The sequence below is a fragment of the Entelurus aequoreus genome, linkage group LG06 (assembly GCF_033978785.1).
Source record: "Entelurus aequoreus isolate RoL-2023_Sb linkage group LG06, RoL_Eaeq_v1.1, whole genome shotgun sequence".
NCBI lineage: Eukaryota > Metazoa > Chordata > Actinopteri > Syngnathiformes > Syngnathidae > Entelurus > Entelurus aequoreus.
In genome coordinates this window covers 82,447,759-82,468,187 of record NC_084736.1, presented here as the reverse complement: position 1 = coordinate 82,468,187, position 20,429 = coordinate 82,447,759, and the positions used below count along the sequence as shown (strand labels likewise).

Sequence of the window (20,429 nt, the reverse complement as noted above, 5' to 3'; positions counted from 1 at the left end):
TTGTTGTTGCTCCAATAATCACTTTTGACTGTAATCTTGCCTCTTTAAGGAACTATTTTGTAAAGACAAGGTTTGATAGTTAAATTGTTGTTGTTTTTATTCATACAAAGTTCAAATATTGCTACTTTTGATGGTAATGTGACACCCTTAGTAAGAACTGTTAGTGCACTGCAACTTAGTGCACTTAAGTGTGCTGTTGCTCCTTGCTGGGTTCTTAGTTGCTCACATGTGCAATGAAGTCTGGATCCACATTTGATATTCAAATGATTCAAAAATGTGACGCTGCCGGATATTTTGGGTTCATCAACACTGGCATCGCAATTGTGAGGTCATTTATAGCAAAACATTGTGCGGGCAAATAATGGCAATCCTCCACAATATTTATGCGGATGGATTTGAATAAATCCTGATTACAAATCATTCATATTTCAGTCAATATTAATGTTGCTTTATCAAAGAGACTCAAAAAAGAAGGGCGTATAAATGCACTTAACTTTGATCAAACACCTTAAACAATCATGCTCATATTAACAAAAGCAATGCATATCCACATGGATGTGCTCCCTGGTATTCAGGTGCTATTTTTAGCAGGAAGGGCTTCAGGGAAAAGAAAGGTGATTCCTGCAGAGTGTGCATGATACTTAATGACACCTGACAAACTGTATTAAAGCCTTCATTTTGTACGCTCAATATAAAAGGTGAAGTTTGTCATGCAATACGTCCTCCCAACTACAGTCTTTGTGCAAGATATTCATCCCAATTAAACCTCAACGCTGCAGGGTGAGCAGTCATGACTGAACATGTTTGATTCAAGAACTGTGGAGGGTTACGGTTAGGGTTAGGGTTTTGATTCAAGAACTGTGGAAAACACTGGAGATCCCACATGACATACACACCGGATTCCCCCTCGGGTTAAGGTTAGGGTTAGGGTTAGGGTTTTTATTCAAGAACTGTGGAAAACACTGGAGATCGCATGTGACGTACACACCGGTTTCCCCCTCGGATTAGGGTTAGGGCTAGGGTTGGGGTTGGGGTTAGGGTTAGGGTTAGGGTTAGGGTTTTGATTCAAGAACTGTGGAAAACACTGGAGATCCCACATGACATACACACCGGATTCCCCCTCGGGTTAAGGTTAGGGTTAGGGTTAGGGTTTTTATTCAAGAACTGTGGAAAACACTGGAGATCGCATGTGACGTACACACCGGTTTCCCCCTCGGATTAGGGTTAGGGCTAGGGTTGGGGTTGGGGTTAGGGTTAGGGTTAGGGTTAGGGTTTTGATTCAAGAACTGTGGAAAACACTGGAGATCCCACGTGACATACACACCGGATTCCCCCTCGGGTTAAGGTTAGGGTTAGGGTTAGGGTTTTTATTCAAGAACTGTGGAAAACACTGGAGATCGCATGTGACGTACACACCGGTTTCCCCCTCGGATTAGGGTTAGGGCTAGGGTTGGGGTTGGGGTTAGGGTTAGGGTTAGGGTTAGGGTTAGGGTTTTGATTCAAGAACTGTGGAAAACACTGGAGATCCCACGTGACGTACACACCGGTTTCCCCCTCGGGTTAGGGTTAGGGCTAGGGTTGGGGTTGGGGTTAGGGTTAGGGTTAGGGTTAGGGTTAGGGTTAGGGTTAGGGTTAGGGTTGGGGTTGGGGTTAGAGTTAGGGTTAGGTTTAGAGTTAGGGTTAGGGTTAGGCATAAAGAAAAAGTATTGGTTAGAGTTAGGCATAGAGAAAGAGAGTTGGTTAGGGTTAGGGTTAGGGTTAGGGTTTTTATTCAAGGACTGTGGAAAACACTGGAGATCGCATGTGACGTACACACTGGTTTCCCCCTTGGGTTAGGTTTGAGGTTAGGGTTAGGGTTTTGATTCAAGAACTGTGGAAAACACTGGAGATCCCACGTGACGTACACACCGGTTTCCCCCTCGGGTTAGGGTTAGGGCTAGGGTTGGGGTTGGGGTTAGGGTTAGGGTTAGGGTTAGGGTTAGAGTTAGGGTTAGGTTTAGAGTTAGGGTTAGGGTTAGGCATAAAGAAAAATAATTGGTTAGAGTTAGGCATAGAGAAAGAGAGTTGGTTAGTGTTAGGGTTAGGGTTAGGGTTAGGGTTAGGGTTAGGGTTAGGGTTAGGGTTAGGGTTTTTATTCAAGAACTGTGGAAAACACTGGAGATCGCATGTGACATACACACTGGTTTCCCCCTTGGGTTAGGTTTGAGGTTAGGGTTAGGGTTTTGATTCAAGAACTGTGGAAAACACTGGAGATCCCACGTGACGTACACACCGGTTTCCCCCTCGGGTTAGGGTTAGGGCTAGGGTTGGGGTTGGGGTTAGGGTTAGGGTTAGGGTTAGGGTTAGGGTTAGGGTTAGGGTTAGAGTTAGGGTTAGGTTTAGAGGTAGGGTTAGGGTTAGGCATAAAGAAAAATAATTGGTTAGAGTTAGGCATAGAGAAAGAGAATTGGTTAGGGTTAGGGTTAGGGTTAGGGTTAGGGTTAGGGTTAGGGTTAGGGTTAGGGTTAGGGTTAGGGTTAGCGTTAATTTTTTGATTCAAAAACTTTGGAAAACACTGGAGATCCCACGTGACGAACACACCGGTTTCCCCCTCGGGTCAGGGTTAGGGTTAGGGTTGGGGTTAGGGTTTTGATTCGAGAACTTTGGAAAATACTGGAGATCCCACGTGACGTACACACCGGTTTCCCCCTCGGGTTAGGGTTAGGGTTAGGGTTAGGGTTAGGGTTAGGGTTAAGTTTTTGATTCAAGAACTGTGGAAAACACTGGAGATCCCACGTGACGTACACACCGGTTTCCCCCTCGGGTTAGGGTTAGGGTTAGGGTTAGGGTTAGGGTTAGGGTTAGGGTTAAGTTTTTGATTCAAGAACTGTGGAAAACACTGGAGATCCCACGTAACGTACACACCGGATTCCCCCTCGGGTCAGGGTTAGGGTTAGGGTTAGAGTTTTGATTCAAGAACTGTGGAAAACACTAGAGATCCCATGTGACGTACACACCGGTTTCCCCCTTGGGTTAGGGTTAGGGTTAGGGTTTTGATTCAAGAACTGTGGAAAACACTGGAGATCCCACGTGACGTACACACCGGTTTCCCCCTCGGGTTAGGGTTAGGGCTAGGGTTGGGGTTGGGGTTAGGGTTAGGGTTAGGGTTAGGGTTAGGGTTAGGGTTAGGGTTAGGGTTAGGGTTAGGGTTAGGGTTAGAGTTAGGGTTAGGTTTAGAGTTAGGGTTAGGGTTAGGCATAAAGAAAAATAATTGGTTAGAGTTAGGCATAGAGAAAGAGAGTTGGTTAGGGTTAGGGTTAGGGTTAGGGTTAGGGTTAGGGTTAGGGTTAGGGTTAGCGTTAATTTTTTGATTCAAGAACTTTGGAAAACACTGGAGATCCCACGTGACGAACACACCGGTTTCCCCCTCGGGTCAGGGTTAGGGTTAGGGTTGGGGTTAGGGTTTTGATTCGAGAACTTTGGAAAATACTGGAGATCCCACGTGACGTACACACCGGTTTCCCCCTCGGGTTAGGGTTAGGGTTAGGGTTAGGGTTAGGGTTAGGGTTAGGGTTAAGTTTTTGATTCAAGAACTGTGGAAAACACTGGAGATCCCACGTGACGTACACACCGGTTTCCCCCTCGGGTTAGGGTTAGGGTTAGGGTTAGGGTTAGGGTTAAGTTTTTGATTCAAGAACTGTGGAAAACACTGGAGATCCCACGTAACGTACACACCGGATTCCCCCTCGGGTCAGGGTTAGGGTTAGGGTTAGAGTTTTGATTCAAGAACTGTGGAAAACACTAGAGATCCCATGTGACGTACACACCGGTTTCCCCCTTGGGTTAGGGTTAGGGTTAGGGTTTTGATTCAAGAACTGTGGAAAACACTGGAGATCCCACGTGGCGTACACACCGGTTTCCCCCTCGGGTTATTTTGCATTTTATCACATATTCGCTTTTGAAAAAGTCCCCGCTGGTTTGAACCTCAAAGTTTCACCACATCTGTTGACAGAACCCGGGTGTTGACTTTGGGGATGTGTCTGAGCGCTTGGCCTTGAGGAAAAGACTGCAGTGTCGTAATTTCCACTGGTACCTGGAACACGTCTACCCCGAGATGAGGATCTACAACAACACCATCACTTACGGCGAGGTGAGTAAGAAACGTACTCAAGTAAGTTACACACATCAATCAATTGATCAAAGTTTATAGGGTTGTACGGTATACCGGTATTAGTATAGTACCCTGATACTAATGAATCATATTCGGTACTATACCGCCTCTGAAAAGTACCGTTCCGCCACTAAATCACTAATCCTCACCTCCATGGGGACAAATAAAGTATGTTTCTTACAAGTTATAATATCACCGGTATCAAAATGTAAACAAACGCCATTCACTGTTAATATCTGCTTACCTTCTCTTTTAACATGTTCTATCTACACTTCTGTTCAAATGTAATAATCACTTATGCTTCTCTTCTTTCATACTTTACATTAGTTTTGGATGATACCACATATTTGGGTATCAATCCGATACCAAGTAGTTACAGGATCATACATTTGTCATATTCAAAGTCCTCATGTGTCCAGGGACATATTTACTGACTTTATAAACATAATATACATTTAAAAAAAACTAAACAAGAAAAATATCGACGTAATCATAATAGTATCTACTAGATACGTTCCTGCACTTGGTATCATTACAGTGGATTTACACCTAACATCCACTGTAATGATACCAAGTACAGGAACGTATCTAGTAGATATTTTTCTTGTTTCGTTTTGACAAAAAACGAAACAAGAAAATTATCGACGTAATCATAGTAGTATCTTCTATGTACGTTCCTGCACTTGGTATCATTACACTGGATCTACACCTAACATCCACTGTAACGATACCAAGTACAGGAACGTATCTAGTAGATATTTTTCTTGTTTCGTTTTGACAAAAAACGAAACAAGAAAAATATAGACGTAATCATAGTAGTATCTTCTAGATACGTTCCTGTACTTGGTATCATTACAGTGGATTTACACCTAACATCCACTGTAATGATACCAAGTACACGAACGTATCTAGTAGATATTTTTCTTGTTTCGTTTTTACAAAAAACTAAACAAGAAAAATATCGACGTAATCATAATAGTATCTACTAGATACGTTCCTGTACTTGGTATCATTACAGTGGATCTACACCTAACATCCACTGTAATGATACCAATTACAGGAACGTATCTAGTAGATATTTTTCTTGTTTCGTTTTGACAAAAAACTAAACAAGAAAAATATAGACGTAATCATAATAGTATCTTCTAAAAACGTTCCTGTACTTGGTATCATTACATTGGATTTACACCTAACATCCACTGTAATGATACCAAGTACAGGAACGTGTCTAGTAGATAATTTTCTTGTTTTGTTTTTTGTCAAAACGAAACAAGAAAAATATTTACGTAATCATAGTAGTATCTACTAGATACGTTCCTGTACTTGGTATCATTACAGTGGGTCTACACCTAACATCCACTGTAATGATACCAAGTACAGGAACGTATCTAGTAGATATTTTTCTTGTTTCGTTTTGACAAAAAATTAAACAAGAAAAATATAGACGTAGTCATAATAGTATCTTCTAGATACGTTCCTGTACTTGGTATCATTACATTGGATTTACACCTAACATTCACTGTAATGATACCAAGTACAGGAACGTGTCTAGTAGATAATTTTCTTGTTTTGTTTTTTGTCAAAACGAAACAAGAAAAATATTTACGTAATCATAGTAGTATCTACTAGATACGTTCCTGTACTTGGTATCATTACAGTGGGTCTACACCTAACATCCACTGTAATGATACCAAGTACAGGAACGTATCTAGTAGATATTTTTCTTGTTTCGTTTTGACAAAAAATTAAACAAGAAAAATATAGACGTAGTCATAATAGTATCTTCTAGATACGTTCCTGTACTTGGTATCATTACATTGGATTTACACCTAACATTCACTGTAATGACACCAAGTACAGGAACGTATCTAGTAGATATTTTTCTTGTTTTGTTTTTTGTCAAAACGAAACAAGAAAAATATTGTCGTAATCATAGTAGTATCTACTAGATACGTTCCTGTACTTGGTATCATTACAGTGGATGTTAGGTATAGATCCACTGTAATGATACCAAGTACATGAACATTTCTAGTAGTTTATAAACATAATATACATTTAAAAATAACGAAGCGAGATGCATTTTTTTGTTTCGTTTTTGTCAAAACAAAACAAGAAAAATATTGACGTAATCATAGTAGTATCTACTAGATACGTTCCTGTACTTGGTATCATTACAGTGGATGTTAGGTGTAGATCCACTGTAATGATACCAAGTACAGGAACGTATCTAGTAGATACTACTATGATTTTTTGTTAAAATAAAGCCGATAATGCAATTCTTTGTGGTCCCCTTTATTTAGAAAAGTATGGAAATGTACCGAAAAGTATCAAAATAATTTTGGTACCGGTACCAAAATATTGGTATCGGGACAACACTACAAGGGCTGCACAAACCATCCCCTGATCAGTAACCGACATACAAGCAAGGGGAAACTCCAAAGACCCAAAATGGCAAAAGGTAGAAAGCTTGTGGTGTGATTTGCCCGTTGTACGTGCATACTTGCCAACCCTCCCGTTTTTAGCGGGAGAATCCCGGTATTCAGCGCCTCTCCCGACAACCTCCCGGCAGAGATTTTCTCCCGACAAACTCCCGGTATTCAGCCGGAGCTGGAGGCCACGCCCCCTCCAGCTCAATGCGGACCTGAGACTGAGTGGGGACAGCCTGTTCTCACGTCCGCTTTCCCACAATATAAACAGCTTGCCTGCCCAATGACGTCATAACATCTAGGGCTTTTAGAGAGTAGAGTGCACAACTGCGCACACAACAAGGAGACGAAGCAGAAGAACGAGGAAATTACAGACATGGCGACGCCGTCGACGAGCAAGATGAAGAAATACGCTTGCAAGTTCCAAAACGAATGGAAACAAGAATTTCAGTTCATCCAGGACAGTTCGAAGGGGAAGGGGTATGTTGCCTGTAAATATGTAGACCAGACTTCTCCATTGAACACGGTGGCCGAAATGATATACTCATCATGAACGGAGAAGTTAAACAGGACAATACTGCCATCTAATGGATAGCCACCGGAACACTGAAATTCAAGTATTTATTTTATGTAAATAAAATAAATATATATATATATGTATATATATATATATATATATATATATATATATATATATATATATATATATATATATATATATATATATATATATATATATATATATATATATATATATATATATATATATATATATATATATATATATATATATATATATATATATATATATATATAGCTAGAATTCACTGACAGTCAAGTATTTCATATATATATGAAATACTCGAGTTGGTGAATTCTAGCTGTAAATAACCACGCCCCCAACCACGCCCCCCGCCCCCTACCCCCCACCTCCCGATATTGGAGGTCTCAAGGTTGGCAAGTATGCGTACGTGTTTAAATAAACCTCTTGCGGGTCAGCTCCCTAAGATTAGCTTTAATGTCGGGAGCTCTGGCCCCTGAAATACACATTAGTGTGGCTGGTTTACTAATCTGGTGATGGAGCCAGCTAACTAACTAACTAAGATGCGGTGGCCGGTAGACAGGAGTGTCGGATTATCTAACGGGCTAAATCTGTAATGTGTACTAAGTGGCTCACCAGAGTTTGTAGGCATTAAAGCCCCTCATTAACAATGACAGTGCATTATTTGTATGCTATTTAGTGTACAGGTACTTTATCATGTTGATTTGGCACCCCTAGCGGGATTAGATTTAATTTGTTACAATTAATATTTGTCAAATCGTATTGGTTTTCCATTCCATCTGGTCAGGGTAGTTGGATGTTGGAGTAAAGCAATTCTTATTGTGTGTATATCCGTGAGTATAGATGAAAATCAATATTAACTCTAAATCCAGGGTCATAAAACATTACATTTAAACCAGGGGACGGCAACCTGAAACGTTGAAAGAGCTATATTGGACCAAAAATACAAAAAACAAATCTGTCTGGAGCCATGAAAAATGAAAAGCCGTATATAAGTGTTATAATGAAGGCAACACATAACGTAAGTGTCTATACTAGCTATAATAGCCTACTATCAAAATGACGTTAAAAGTCTTATATAAGTGTTATAATGAAGGCAACACATGACGTAAGTGGCTATTGTTAGCTATAATAGCCTACTATCAAAATGACTTTAAAAGTCTTACATAAGTCGTATAATGAAGGCAACAGATGACGTAAGTGTCTATATTAGCTATAATAGCCTACTATCAAAATGACTCTAAGTCTTATATAAGTCGTATAATGAAGGCAACACATGACGTAAGTGTCTATATTAGCTATAATAGCCTACTATCAAAATGACTTTAAAAGTCTTGTATAAGTGTTATAATGAAGGCAACACATGATGTAAGTGTCTATATTAGCTATATTAGCCTACTATCAAAATGACTTTAAAAGTCTTGTATAAGTCTTATAATGAAGGCAACACATGATGTAAGTGTCTATATTAGCTATAATAGCCTACTATCAAAATGACTTTAAAAGTATTGTATAAGTGTTATAATGAAGGCAACACATGACCTAAGTGTCTATATTAGCTATAATAGCCTACTATCAAAATTACTTTAAAAGTATTGTATAAGTCTTATAATGAAGGCAACACATGATGTAAGTGTCTATATTAGCTATAATAGCCTACTATCAAAATGACTTTAAAAGTCTTATATAAGTGTTATAATGAAGGCAACACATGATGTAAGTGTCTATATTAGCTATATTAGCCTACTATCAAAATGACTTTAAAAGTCTTATATAAGTGTTATAATGAAGGCAACACATGATGTAAATGTCTATATTAGCTATAATAGCCTACTATCAAAATGAGTTTAAAAGTCTTATATAAGTGTTATAATGAAGGCAACACATGATGTAAGTGTCTATATTAGCCTACTATCAAAATGACTATGTGTCGCAGGCTGAAGCAAACCTTCGTTGACAGAAATGTTGAAATTGTATATTTATTTTAGACATTTTTAGAAAATGTTAAACCATTAGTAAATCAGAGGCTACTCAGAAGGTGAGATAACTCCTGGAAATGACTGGCTTTTAATGGCCAAAGGTATAGATGTGTGTCTTGTTCTAATCGATGTATTACAATCATTGGCAAGCTAGGTAATGTTTGCTGTGGTCTGGAACAACATCCATCTGAAATGCAGCCAATATTACATACAGATAATGTGTCATGAGACATGCAAATATAAAGGATATACAAAGAGGATACAAGTAAAGGATATTAAATGAGCTCAAATATAGCTACAAATGAGGCAAAATGATGCAATATGTGCATACAGCTAGCCTAAATAGCATGTTAGCGTTGATTAGCTAGCAGTCAAGCTCTGACCAAATATGCCTGATTAGCACTCCAACAAGTCAATGACATTAACAAAGCTACATTTTGTGCATGCACGCACAGTATAAAACTTTTGGTGGACAAAATTAGACAAAGGAGTGGGAGATTTTACATGTAAACAAACTGTTGCGTCACAGTTCACACTATGGTGAGTTCAAGAACCGCCAAAATGAGTAGGACAAAACGATGTTCACCAACTAGTGTCATCAGTGAAGCATACACACAAACATATTAAACAGTGGTAGTTCTAACAGGTTTGTGTCATGTTTGTCCTCAAACAAAACACGTACTAAAACAAAACAATTATTTGTCCCCGCATCTTTTTCCATTTGTTTTTAAAAATGCTCCAGGGAGCCCGGATTTAAACAGTCAATTCATCAACGCAGTGTCCCTTCATGTCCGCTGTCAACTCTTTCAGCGATCGGACTCCCGTAGCGCATGTATTTCATGTTTGTAAACAACCGGACTAACAGTTGCCTTGGTGTTGCCACAAAGCTGCTGCAGTGGAATTGTGTCTCGTCATCTGTCAGCGCCATGCCGGCCAAACCCAACGGGCCAGAACCGCCCTGACTACTGCACATGATAGATATGTCACAACCTGGAAATGAAGCCATATGCATTCAGATCACACGGAACAAAGAAGCTCAAGCGCGATGCACCATCTGGGAGTCTGGCAAATGGGCAGAGAGAGAGGCTGGACACTGCATAATAATATCCCATCATGGCCGGAGGGACAATGACTTAGTGTTTTGGAAACAACAAAAGAGGCACAATGGATTCCGTAGCAAGATATGCATAGAAAAATAAATATATAGTATTAATTGAACGCACCTATATGGTTGGAGTGCCATTTCCGGGTTGGGGAGGAGACCCTGCCCCAAGTGGAGGAGTTCAAGTACCTGGGAGTCTTGTTCACGAGTGAGGGAAGAGTGGATGGTGAGATCGACAGGCGGATCGGTGCGGCGTCTTCAGTAATGCGGACGCTGTATTGATCCGTTGTGGTGAAGAAGGAGCTGAGCAGGAAGGCAAAGCTCTCAATTTACCGGTCAATCTACATTCCCATCCTCATGACCGAAAGGACAAGATCACCGGTACAAGCGGCCCAAATGAGTTCCCTCCGCCGGGCATACTTGCCAACCCTCCCGATTTTCCCGGGAGACTCCCGAATTTCAGTGCCCCTCCCGAAAGTCTCCCGGGACAACCATTCTCCCGAATTTCTCCTGATTTCCCCCTGACAACAATATTGGGGGCGTGCTTTGAAGGCACTGCCTTTAGCGTCCTCTCTCACCTGAAAAGGAGACTATTATAAATGTCTCCGTTATCCGTAGGTTTATCTATAACCCATATAGGCAGGCATGGAGCTATTTATCAACCGGCACGTTAATACACTGACACACAACATCCGGATTTCCATCATGCATTGCTTCAAAACTATGGAAAGTAGGTCTCAAGGTTGGCAAGTATGCCGCCGGGTAGCGGGGCTCTCCCTTGATTTTGATTTTTGATTAGATTTTTGTTAAGGATCCCCTTCAGCTGGTTGCCACAACAACCCACTAGTCTTCCTGGGCTCCACGAACTCAATACAATTATAAGTAAAAGCATATAATTATAACTACACAATACTGAAACAAATAAAAGCATCAACAAGCAAACCATTTACAGTCACAGAATATTAATTACCATATAAATATAACTACACAATACAAAACCAAACAAAAATCATCAACAAGCAAACTAATTTACAGACTCAGATTAAATATGACTTTCCTTTTAAAAACCTGTTTACTTTCAATGCCGGTGAGATTTTGAGGCAGGTTATTCCAGAGCGATACAGATCTATGAATAAAAGATTTCCTCAATGCATTCTTTCTGGGACGAGGGAGTACAAAATGACCCTCACTAGACGCCTGGTATTATGATTATTAGTCCTGGGCATGACGTTAAGTGCATCCGGCAGTGGAGGCTCCTCTATGGGGTCTTGGAGCACTAGGAGGTTAACCCCAGGTGGCCCTTGGCAAATGCCTAGTACCTGACTGCCCCCTAGCTAGGGATACGGTGAAGACCTCAACGGCGGAGCAGGCGGAACACGGTAGATTTAAGAACTACCACAATGGCTGCGATGGCGGAAAAGGCTTCAGCAGAAAAGGGTCCCCAGTCGTCTTGGACTCCATGCCACTGGACCCTGACCCGATTCTGTCAAGGATCATGTGGTGACTACTGTAAACTATTTGGGCCATGAGAAAAGCAGGAGTTTTACTACTGGTTACTGATTCTAACAATATTAGAGTATTAGCTGACAACCTGTTCTGCACTGTTAGCCAGGCAAGAGAAGCATGCATTTGGTTAACATTGGTTCTTAGTGAATAACCCAGAACCAGCCTATAGTGGACAATCTGGAACTTACTGATCTCACCACTCGCAGCAGACGCTCAGACTGCAGAACAACAGTCCAGATGACACAAGACTAAACTCTTAACAATCTGACTAAGAAGAGGTCGATCAACAAATGCAGCACATTTCCTGGAAATACCAACCACCCTTCCCATCTTTCTAACTATATTATTGATATGATTTGACCAGGATAGAGTGCAGTCCAGCATCACTCCAAGGAGCTTGGCACTTCTGACCTGTTGAACTGTTGAAATACCTAGCCTCAGATCCAACTTTGGGTCACAAGATAACCCTTGCCTAGTCCCCAATACAATACTTTTGTATTTGTATCGTCCTTGGAGATAGGGTGAGAAGCTCTGTCATCCGGGAGGAACTCAAAGTAAAGCCACTGCTCCTCCACATGGAGAGGAGCCAGATGAGGTGGTTCGGGCATCTGGTCAGAATGCCTCCCTAGGGATGTGTTTCGGGCACGTCCGACCGGTAGGAGGCCACGGGGAAGACCCAGGACACGTTGGGAAGACTATGTCTCCCGGCTGGCCTGGAAACGCCTCGGGATCCCCCGGGAGGAGCTAGACAAAGTGGCTGGGGAGATGGAAGCCTGGGCCCCCGCGACCCGACCGTGGAGAAGCGGAAGAAGATGGATGGATGGATGGATGGATGGATGGATTATTGAAGGCAATTAATTTGTTTCATTTTTTAGCTGTACGACTAATGCAACCAACCAAGTAAACAGGAGTTATGAAAGTGCACCACCAATATGCATTTGAATGCGTAGCACATACTTTTGATTGATTGATTGATTGAAACTTTTATTAGTAGATTGCACAGTACAGTACATATTCCGTACAATTGACCACTAAATGGTAACACCCGAATAAGTTTTTCAACTTGTTTAAGTCGGGGTCCACGTTAATCAATTCATGGTACACCTTGACAGCAGCTTTAACTGTTATTTAAACCGCAGTCCATTTCTATCAGACAAACAAAATTAATTATTTCAACGTTTGGGATTAGGCAGCGATTAAATCTTTCAAATGAATATACCCATATGTGTTATGTTGTCTTTCAGGTGAGGAACAACAAAGCGAGTGGCTACTGTCTGGACCAGGGCTCTGAGGATGACGATAAAGCTATCCTCTATCCATGCCACGGCATGTCCTCCCAGGTCAGTCAGTCAATCAAAGTCAATCAAAGTTGATTTATGTAGCCCTAAATCACGAGTGTCTCAAAGGGCTGCACAAGCCAGAGCGACATCCTGGGCTCAGATCCCACATCAGGGCAAGAAGAAACTCGACCCAATGGGATGGCAATGAGAAACCTCGGAGGGGTCTCAGGCTCACAATTGAGGGCGCACTCACACTAGACCAGGGCTATTCAACTGGCCCCCCGGGGGCCAAATCAGGCTTGGGAATGACACCACATGGGCCCCCAGGATCAGTAAAAAATTTTCAGATAAATTCCTGTTATATTGATGGACTTAGACCAAGGCAAACATATTGGTAGATAGAACACTTGGATCTAAATTTCCTCTGAGCACCCATTTAAGTCCTATCTTTTTTTCAATTACACATTTTTTTATTCATAATGTGATTTATGTAACTAAAATGTTGCTGTTGCTTGTTTACTACAGAAGCAGTCGGTAAAATGATTAATATTTTACTAACATTTAGTGCAATGTCCCTTTCCCATTACAGAGAACTGGCATTAACGTGTTTAAGATTCATGTACCGTATTTTCCGGACCACAGGGTGCACCGGATTGTAAGGCGCACTGTCGATGAAGGGTCTATTTTTGATATTTTTTCATATATAAGGCGCACCGGCTTATAGGGCGCATTAAAGGAGTCATAATATTTTTTTTTTTTTCTAAATGTAAAAGACTTCCTTGTAGTCTACATAACATGTAATGGTGGTTCTTTGGTCAAAATGTTGCATAGATGATGTTTTACACATCATCTCCCAGTCACTTTCTGACAGTCTCTTCCGGATGCACCGTTTTGTGGGCGGTCTTATTTACGTGGCTCACCTTCGACGACGTCTTCTCCCCATCATCTTTGTTGTAGCGGTGTAGCGTGCAAGGACGGGAGTGGAAGAAGTGTCAAAAGATGGCGCTAACTGTTTTAATGACATTCAGACTTTACTTCAATCAATAACAGAGCAGCATCTCCTCATCCGGGAACAACAACAACACCGGAAATGTGTCCCGTGAAAAACCATCCGACCGGAACTCTCTAATAAATAAAGTTCCTTGGGTGAATAATGTAAACTCACTACACCGGTATGTTTTAGTGCTTTCATGGCGAGTTTACTGACAGATATAAGTAAGAACTTTACACTACTTTATATTAAAAATGGCAACAGTAGAGGATGAATGTCACATAACAAGAAGATAGAGAAAAAGAAGAAGCTTATCGACTACGGTGTCGCCACGGACTACAAAGGCGGATGCGCGCAATTTTTCAGGACTTCTGCAGATCCCAAATGCAGATCAGCAGGTACAAGAAGGTAAGAAATGTTGCTTTTGCATAATATTGCGAAACAAAACGCCAGATAATATGTCTTACCTTATACACACACCATAATAATACTCCTATGTTTAATGTGCCGACAATCCTTCAAGCGGTGCATCTTCGTAGCTTACCAAAGTCGTACTAAAACATTTTGATAGATTTTTGAGTGCCATGTGTAATGTTCGATATTTTCAATGGAACATATAACATATTGGTGTTGTTTACTTGACTCATATTGCAATCATATTGCAGTCTACACTTATCTCTTATGTTTGACTGCCATCTACTGGTCACACTTATCATTACACCGTGTACCAAATAAAATAGCTTTGAGGTGAGTAAGCTAAACCAAACGTATTCCTTACATTAGGCGCACTGTCCTGTTTTGAGGGGGTGGGGGGAAGATTTTAAGTGTGCCTTATAGTCCGGAAAATACGGTATATAAACTGAACTAAAATGTTTATTGCAAATCCAAATGTCCATAACTTTTTTGACAAGTTTACATAAATATTGCTGTCTCTGGCCTGTTTTCATTCAGTAAGCACATTATTTCCAGCTATAAATTGGAGCACCCCAAATGGCACTCAACATGGAGTATTGAATTGTGCTGAATGAGTTTAAAATGGCGAGTGTTTACAGTGCTTTTGTCCAGTGCTGGAGACTTGGATTGATTCTTACCCACATTCACACGCCGATAATGGAAGCTACTATTCAGGAAAGCAAAACCCATTACGAGTACCTACAGGCATGGAGATTTTCAGATGAGACAATTAAAGAGGCATGACTGAAGGAAGCTTGTGTCAGTCAAGCAATATTGGTAGCGGTGTAACGCTCGATACTTCTGCAAACCTCATCACTGCTACGCTCCATAAACATGTTGCATTCCAAAGGGAATATATTTCTATGATTAACTTACAAAACAATGCTAATCATTTCTCAAAAACGTATTCAATAAACTAAGCAAGAATACACTTTGATTCAAGATGATTATTGTACTACACATGCTTCCGTGTAATAATGTTGCTATGCGGTAGCATTGTGCAGGAAATAGGAATATTTAAAAAAAAATGGCTTTTCTCTCTTTTAGTGTACAGGGTATCCGGTAATGTGACTTTTAATAATATACCAAGTTCCAGGAAAATTAAACATGTCATAACGGGGGGGTCACAGCTTACTGCGAGGTTTGTTCTCCCGGGATGCAAACAGATTATTCCGGACAAGACTTGCAGGTAGGAACATATTTATTTTCTCAATGAATCAAACAAAAGAAAAGTGTGCCATTCACACGAGAAGCTAACAAACAAACAAAAACTTAACGCCGGAAACATAGACGCTAAACACTTAACATGGACTATGGCATGGAACAAACAAGACTTACTGTGGCATGAAACAACTAACACTTACGTGGACACGGCATGAATCGAACAACTAGCATAAACTTGGAATCGGACATGAAAACGAGCAGCATGAACTATGGTATGGCATGAAACCAGCAATGACGCCAGGACGACTGACTGGCAAAGACAGGCTTAAATAATGGTCTCTTGATTAGAGCAGGTGCGTGTCCCGAACACCAGAGGCAGGTGAAACTAATAAGTCGCCATGGTAACTAAAACAAACAAGGGTGCACAAAAACAGGAATTTATGGAGTCTAAATCTAACAGAACATAACAAAAACATGATCCGGACCACGGATCATGACAAAACATATAGAAGAATAGGGTGATACCTCAAACTACGAGCACGTTGCATTCCACGGCTAAGCTTGTATGTCGGTATACTTGTATCTAAAAGGGGAACTGCACTTTTTGGGGAATTTTTGCCTATTGTTCACAATTATTATGAAAGACAAGATGATGAATGTGCTTTTTTTAAATGCATTCTAACTCGTAAATAAATGCTTACTTGGAGCCATTGGTAGCTCCACTATTCCGCCCATAAAATCCGATAAATAACCATTCAAAAAGCGCCAACAGTACTGTCATAATGGGGGGGTTGCAGCTTACTGCGAGGTTTGTTCTCCCGGGAAGCAATCGGACTATTCCGGACAAGGCGTGAAGGTAGGAACATATTTAATTATTCAACTAACACTCAATGAAGTGCAAAAAAACAGAAAACAACACGAATGCAAGCGTGCCTATCGCACACGGAAGCTAAGGCAAAAAAACTTAGGACATGAAACTATAGACATGAAAACAACTAACCAAACTATGGCGTGGAGCAACTAGCATAACTGTGGAATCAGACATGGAACGAGCAGCATGAACTAAGCAATGACGCCAGGACGACTGACAGGCTTAAATAATGGTCTTCTTGATTAGAGCAAGTGCGTGTCCCGAACACCAGAGGCAGGTGAAACTAATAAGTCGCCATGGTAACTAAACAAAGAAGGGAGCGCAAACAGCAACTAAGAGTCCAAAACTAACAAAAAATAACAAAAACATAATCCAGACCACAGATCATGACTAGTACTCAATCTACATATCGTGACTTAAATATTAACCGAGAATTAGTGATATTGTAATCATTAGCGTTAACACAGATAAACTATTTATAGCAACGACGTAATCACTTCCGTTTGTCCCTATGTTTACATCCACCAAAGTGGTCTGCTGCTTCCTCGCTTCCCTGCTCCCTGTAAATTTAGTGCAAGTCATAAACCATGCCTCTCACCTGGAAAATAGCTGGCTGACAAATATAATTTGACATGTTGGTACATTTCGACAGCCATTTCGGAACTGGAAACGACACGAAAAGCACTTGTCCCCCCCCCCCCCTCTTTTCGCGATATTGCCATATTTTTGCTGAAAGGATTTAGTAGAGAAAATCGACGATAAAGTTCGCAACTTTTGCTCGCTGATAAAAAAAAAAGCCTTGCCTGTAGCGGAAGTAGCGTGATGTCACAGGAGCTAGTATTCCTCACAATTCCCCGTTGTTTACAATGGAGCGAGAGAGATTCGGACCGAGAAAGTGACGATTACCCCATTAACTTGATGAAAAGATTCGTAGATGAGGAACGTTAGAGTGAAGGATTTGAGAGGCAGTGATGGACGTATCCTTTTTCGCTCTGACCGTAACTTAGGTTGAAGCTGGCTCATTGGATTCCACACTCTCTCCTATTTCTATTGTGGATCACAGATTTGTATTTTAAACCACCTCAGATACTATATCCTCTTGAAAATGAGAGTCAAGAACGCGAAATGGACATTCACAGTGACTGAACATGTAAATACACGATTAATAATATTTAGCTTTGCGAAGCTAAAAAAATAGAAGCTAACCTTGCAACGTAGCCAACGTGATAGCATCAGTCTCAAATGCAGATAGAAACTAAATTTAAAAAAACCCTGACTGGATGGATAGACAGAAGATCAAAAATACTATTAAACCATGAACATGTAAACACACGATTAATAATATTCAGCTTTGCGAAGCTAAAAAAATAGAAGCTAACCTAGCAACGTAGCCAACGTGATAGCATCAGTCTCAAATGCAGATAGAAACTAAATTTAAAAAAACCCTGACAGGATGGATAGACAGAAGATCAAAAATACTAGTAAACCATGAACATGTAAATACACGATTAATAATATTCAGCTTGGCGAAGCTAAAAAAAAAAAAAGCTAACTTAGATGCGGCGGCGGGCGTACTCACGGTAGCGCGTCTGCTATCCTGCTCAAAACACAACACAACCTCCTGGTGTTGGTGTTGCTGTAGTCCGCCGCTCCACCGATTCCACCTACAACTTTCTTATTTGCCGTCTCCATTGTCCATTAAACAAATTGCAAAAGATTCACCAACACAGATGTCCAGAATACTGTGGAATTTTGTCGAAGAAAACAGAGGTATTTGAATTGGGTCCAAACACTTCCCTTGCCCTCGTGACGTCACGCGCATACGTCATCATACCGCGACGTTTTCAAGCGGAAGTTTACAATGTCACTTTATAAGTTAACCCGGCCGTATTGGCATGTGTTGCAATGTTAAGATGTCATCATTGATATATAAACTATCAGACTGCGTGGTCGCTAGTAGTGGCTTTCAGTAGGCCTTTAATATTAATGCACCGTGTATGCTTAAAATGATTAAAATACGTAAATATAAAATGTTATTATAAATGTGCCCGTTACTGCATTACATATACTTACGTCAGGTAAGTATGTGGAGGTGTTTGGATGTTTTTTAGGGGCTTTATAGGCAGAATTGAACCGCTCATGTAGGCCTCATTGTAAGTGGACTTTAGATCGAATTGATTTATTATTTAGAATGCATTAAAAAAGAAAATCCATTTGTCGTCATAATACTGTACTTTGTTTTAGTATCATTAGGTTACAATTGACCATGCTGGGACAAACTTCATTTGGTCGCGTATCATGATTTATGTCTTAAATCTCTATTATGCTTTTGGTGAATAGCTTTTTTGTCTTAGCTGAAAGCTGAATCTTGGAAAATGGACTCACTTTTGTCAAACGTGAAGCACTGGTGTGATGAAACATGATTCTGAAAAGACCATCCCATTCTTCACAAAGCCATTACCACTAAGAAATGTTTTTCTTTGGACCGCCCACTGACTTATTTTGTTCAGCATTTTTTCCCCACATACACACCGGACATGTGCAGGTCCACGCAATAGTCCGTGGTCAATCTCTCAGATCTAAAATTTTACAATCTGTGCCATGAACATATTCTTGACGTCTTGGTGGAGTTAGGTACCAGAAACATGCAATTTGGTAGTACCAAGATGATGTAGTACCAACACAACATTAGTGTTGTACTATTAATGAGCTAATTAAAAAACAGACTCGGTTGACCTCCAGAAAAAAACAGTTTCAACCCTTTCATGATCCCAGAGAGGCAATGGAGCTTTTCATATTGTTGCAGGGTCACAGGTTAATTGTCTTACATTCATTATTTTATTATTCCAATTTCAACGCATTAGGGTATGAAAGACTTCCAGGCTGGGTTGTAAAGCAGCATTAATGATATTTATGAAGCGAGTTGTAATTTACATCATATATTTAATGTGTTTATGAGTCAAAATCCTGTCACTAACAACTTAATATTCCATAAGGATATCATAAATAAGCAAACCATCTGTTGTAAGGACTTTGACTTTACTACCAACCAACCACTGACTCAGCTCAGGACCTCTGCATCAATGATGATTTTGACTTTGATTAATTGATTGATTGAATGATTGAAACTTTCATTAGTAGATTGCACAGTACAGTACATATTCCGTACAATTGACCACTAAATGGTAACACCCCAATATGTTTTTCAACTTGTTTAAGTCGGGGTCCACGAGTAAGCTAGTGTGAATTGATAGAAAAAGCCTATGCATGGTGCAGTGGTTCTCAAATGGTCTATCTTCAGGAAGAACAATGTTTTTCCCTATTGTGGAAGACTTGCTCTTCCGGGTTCTTCAGACCACCAATTACGGACATGACCGCCTCGTTCATCTTTCTGAACAATGATTTATTTTGCAACAAATGTTTTTTGTGTTCGTTTTCAGTCATTTCTGTCCGTCTCGCCCTCACTCTCGTTCATGATCGGGTTTTCTCTCCACCATCAGCAACCCCTCTCCTTCCCGGCTGCTGCTCTTTAACAGAGTGACCGGTGATTAGATAAACCAGCCCAGGTGTGCCATCTACGCACCTGTCGCTAATCTCGAAACCGGTCCTGGCACACCCCGCTTCGCTGCAGGTCCGCAGGCCACGCCCCCCCACACCTATCATCAAGTTGTGAGCCAAATTTGTAAAACATTCAAGTTCACCTACTTAGTGGCCTAGTGGTTAGAGCGCCCGCCCTGAGATCGATGAGTTCAAACCCCGGCTAAGTCATACCAAAGACTATAAAAATGGGAGCCATTACCTCCCTACTTGGCACTCAGCATCAAGGGTTGGAATTGGGGTTGAATCACCAAAAATTATCCCGGGGCGCGGTCACTGCTGCTGCTCACTGCTCCCCTCACCTCCCAGGGGGTGATCAAGGGTGATGGGTCAAATGCAGAGGACAAA

General features: G+C 40.8%; 1 protein-coding gene across 2 annotated transcripts in view; it reads left to right on the top strand.

Moving 5' to 3' along the window:
• Positions 1 to 20,429, top strand: part of galnt9 (polypeptide N-acetylgalactosaminyltransferase 9) — a 230,961-nt gene that overhangs the window by 197,349 nt on the left and 13,183 nt on the right. For both annotated transcript variants that reach the window (XM_062051655.1, XM_062051656.1), the window contains 2 exons: positions 3,992 to 4,129; positions 12,970 to 13,065. In XM_062051655.1, coding sequence (XP_061907639.1) covers positions 3,992 to 4,129; positions 12,970 to 13,065 — 234 coding nt within the window. The remainder of the gene's footprint in view (positions 1 to 3,991; positions 4,130 to 12,969; positions 13,066 to 20,429) is intronic.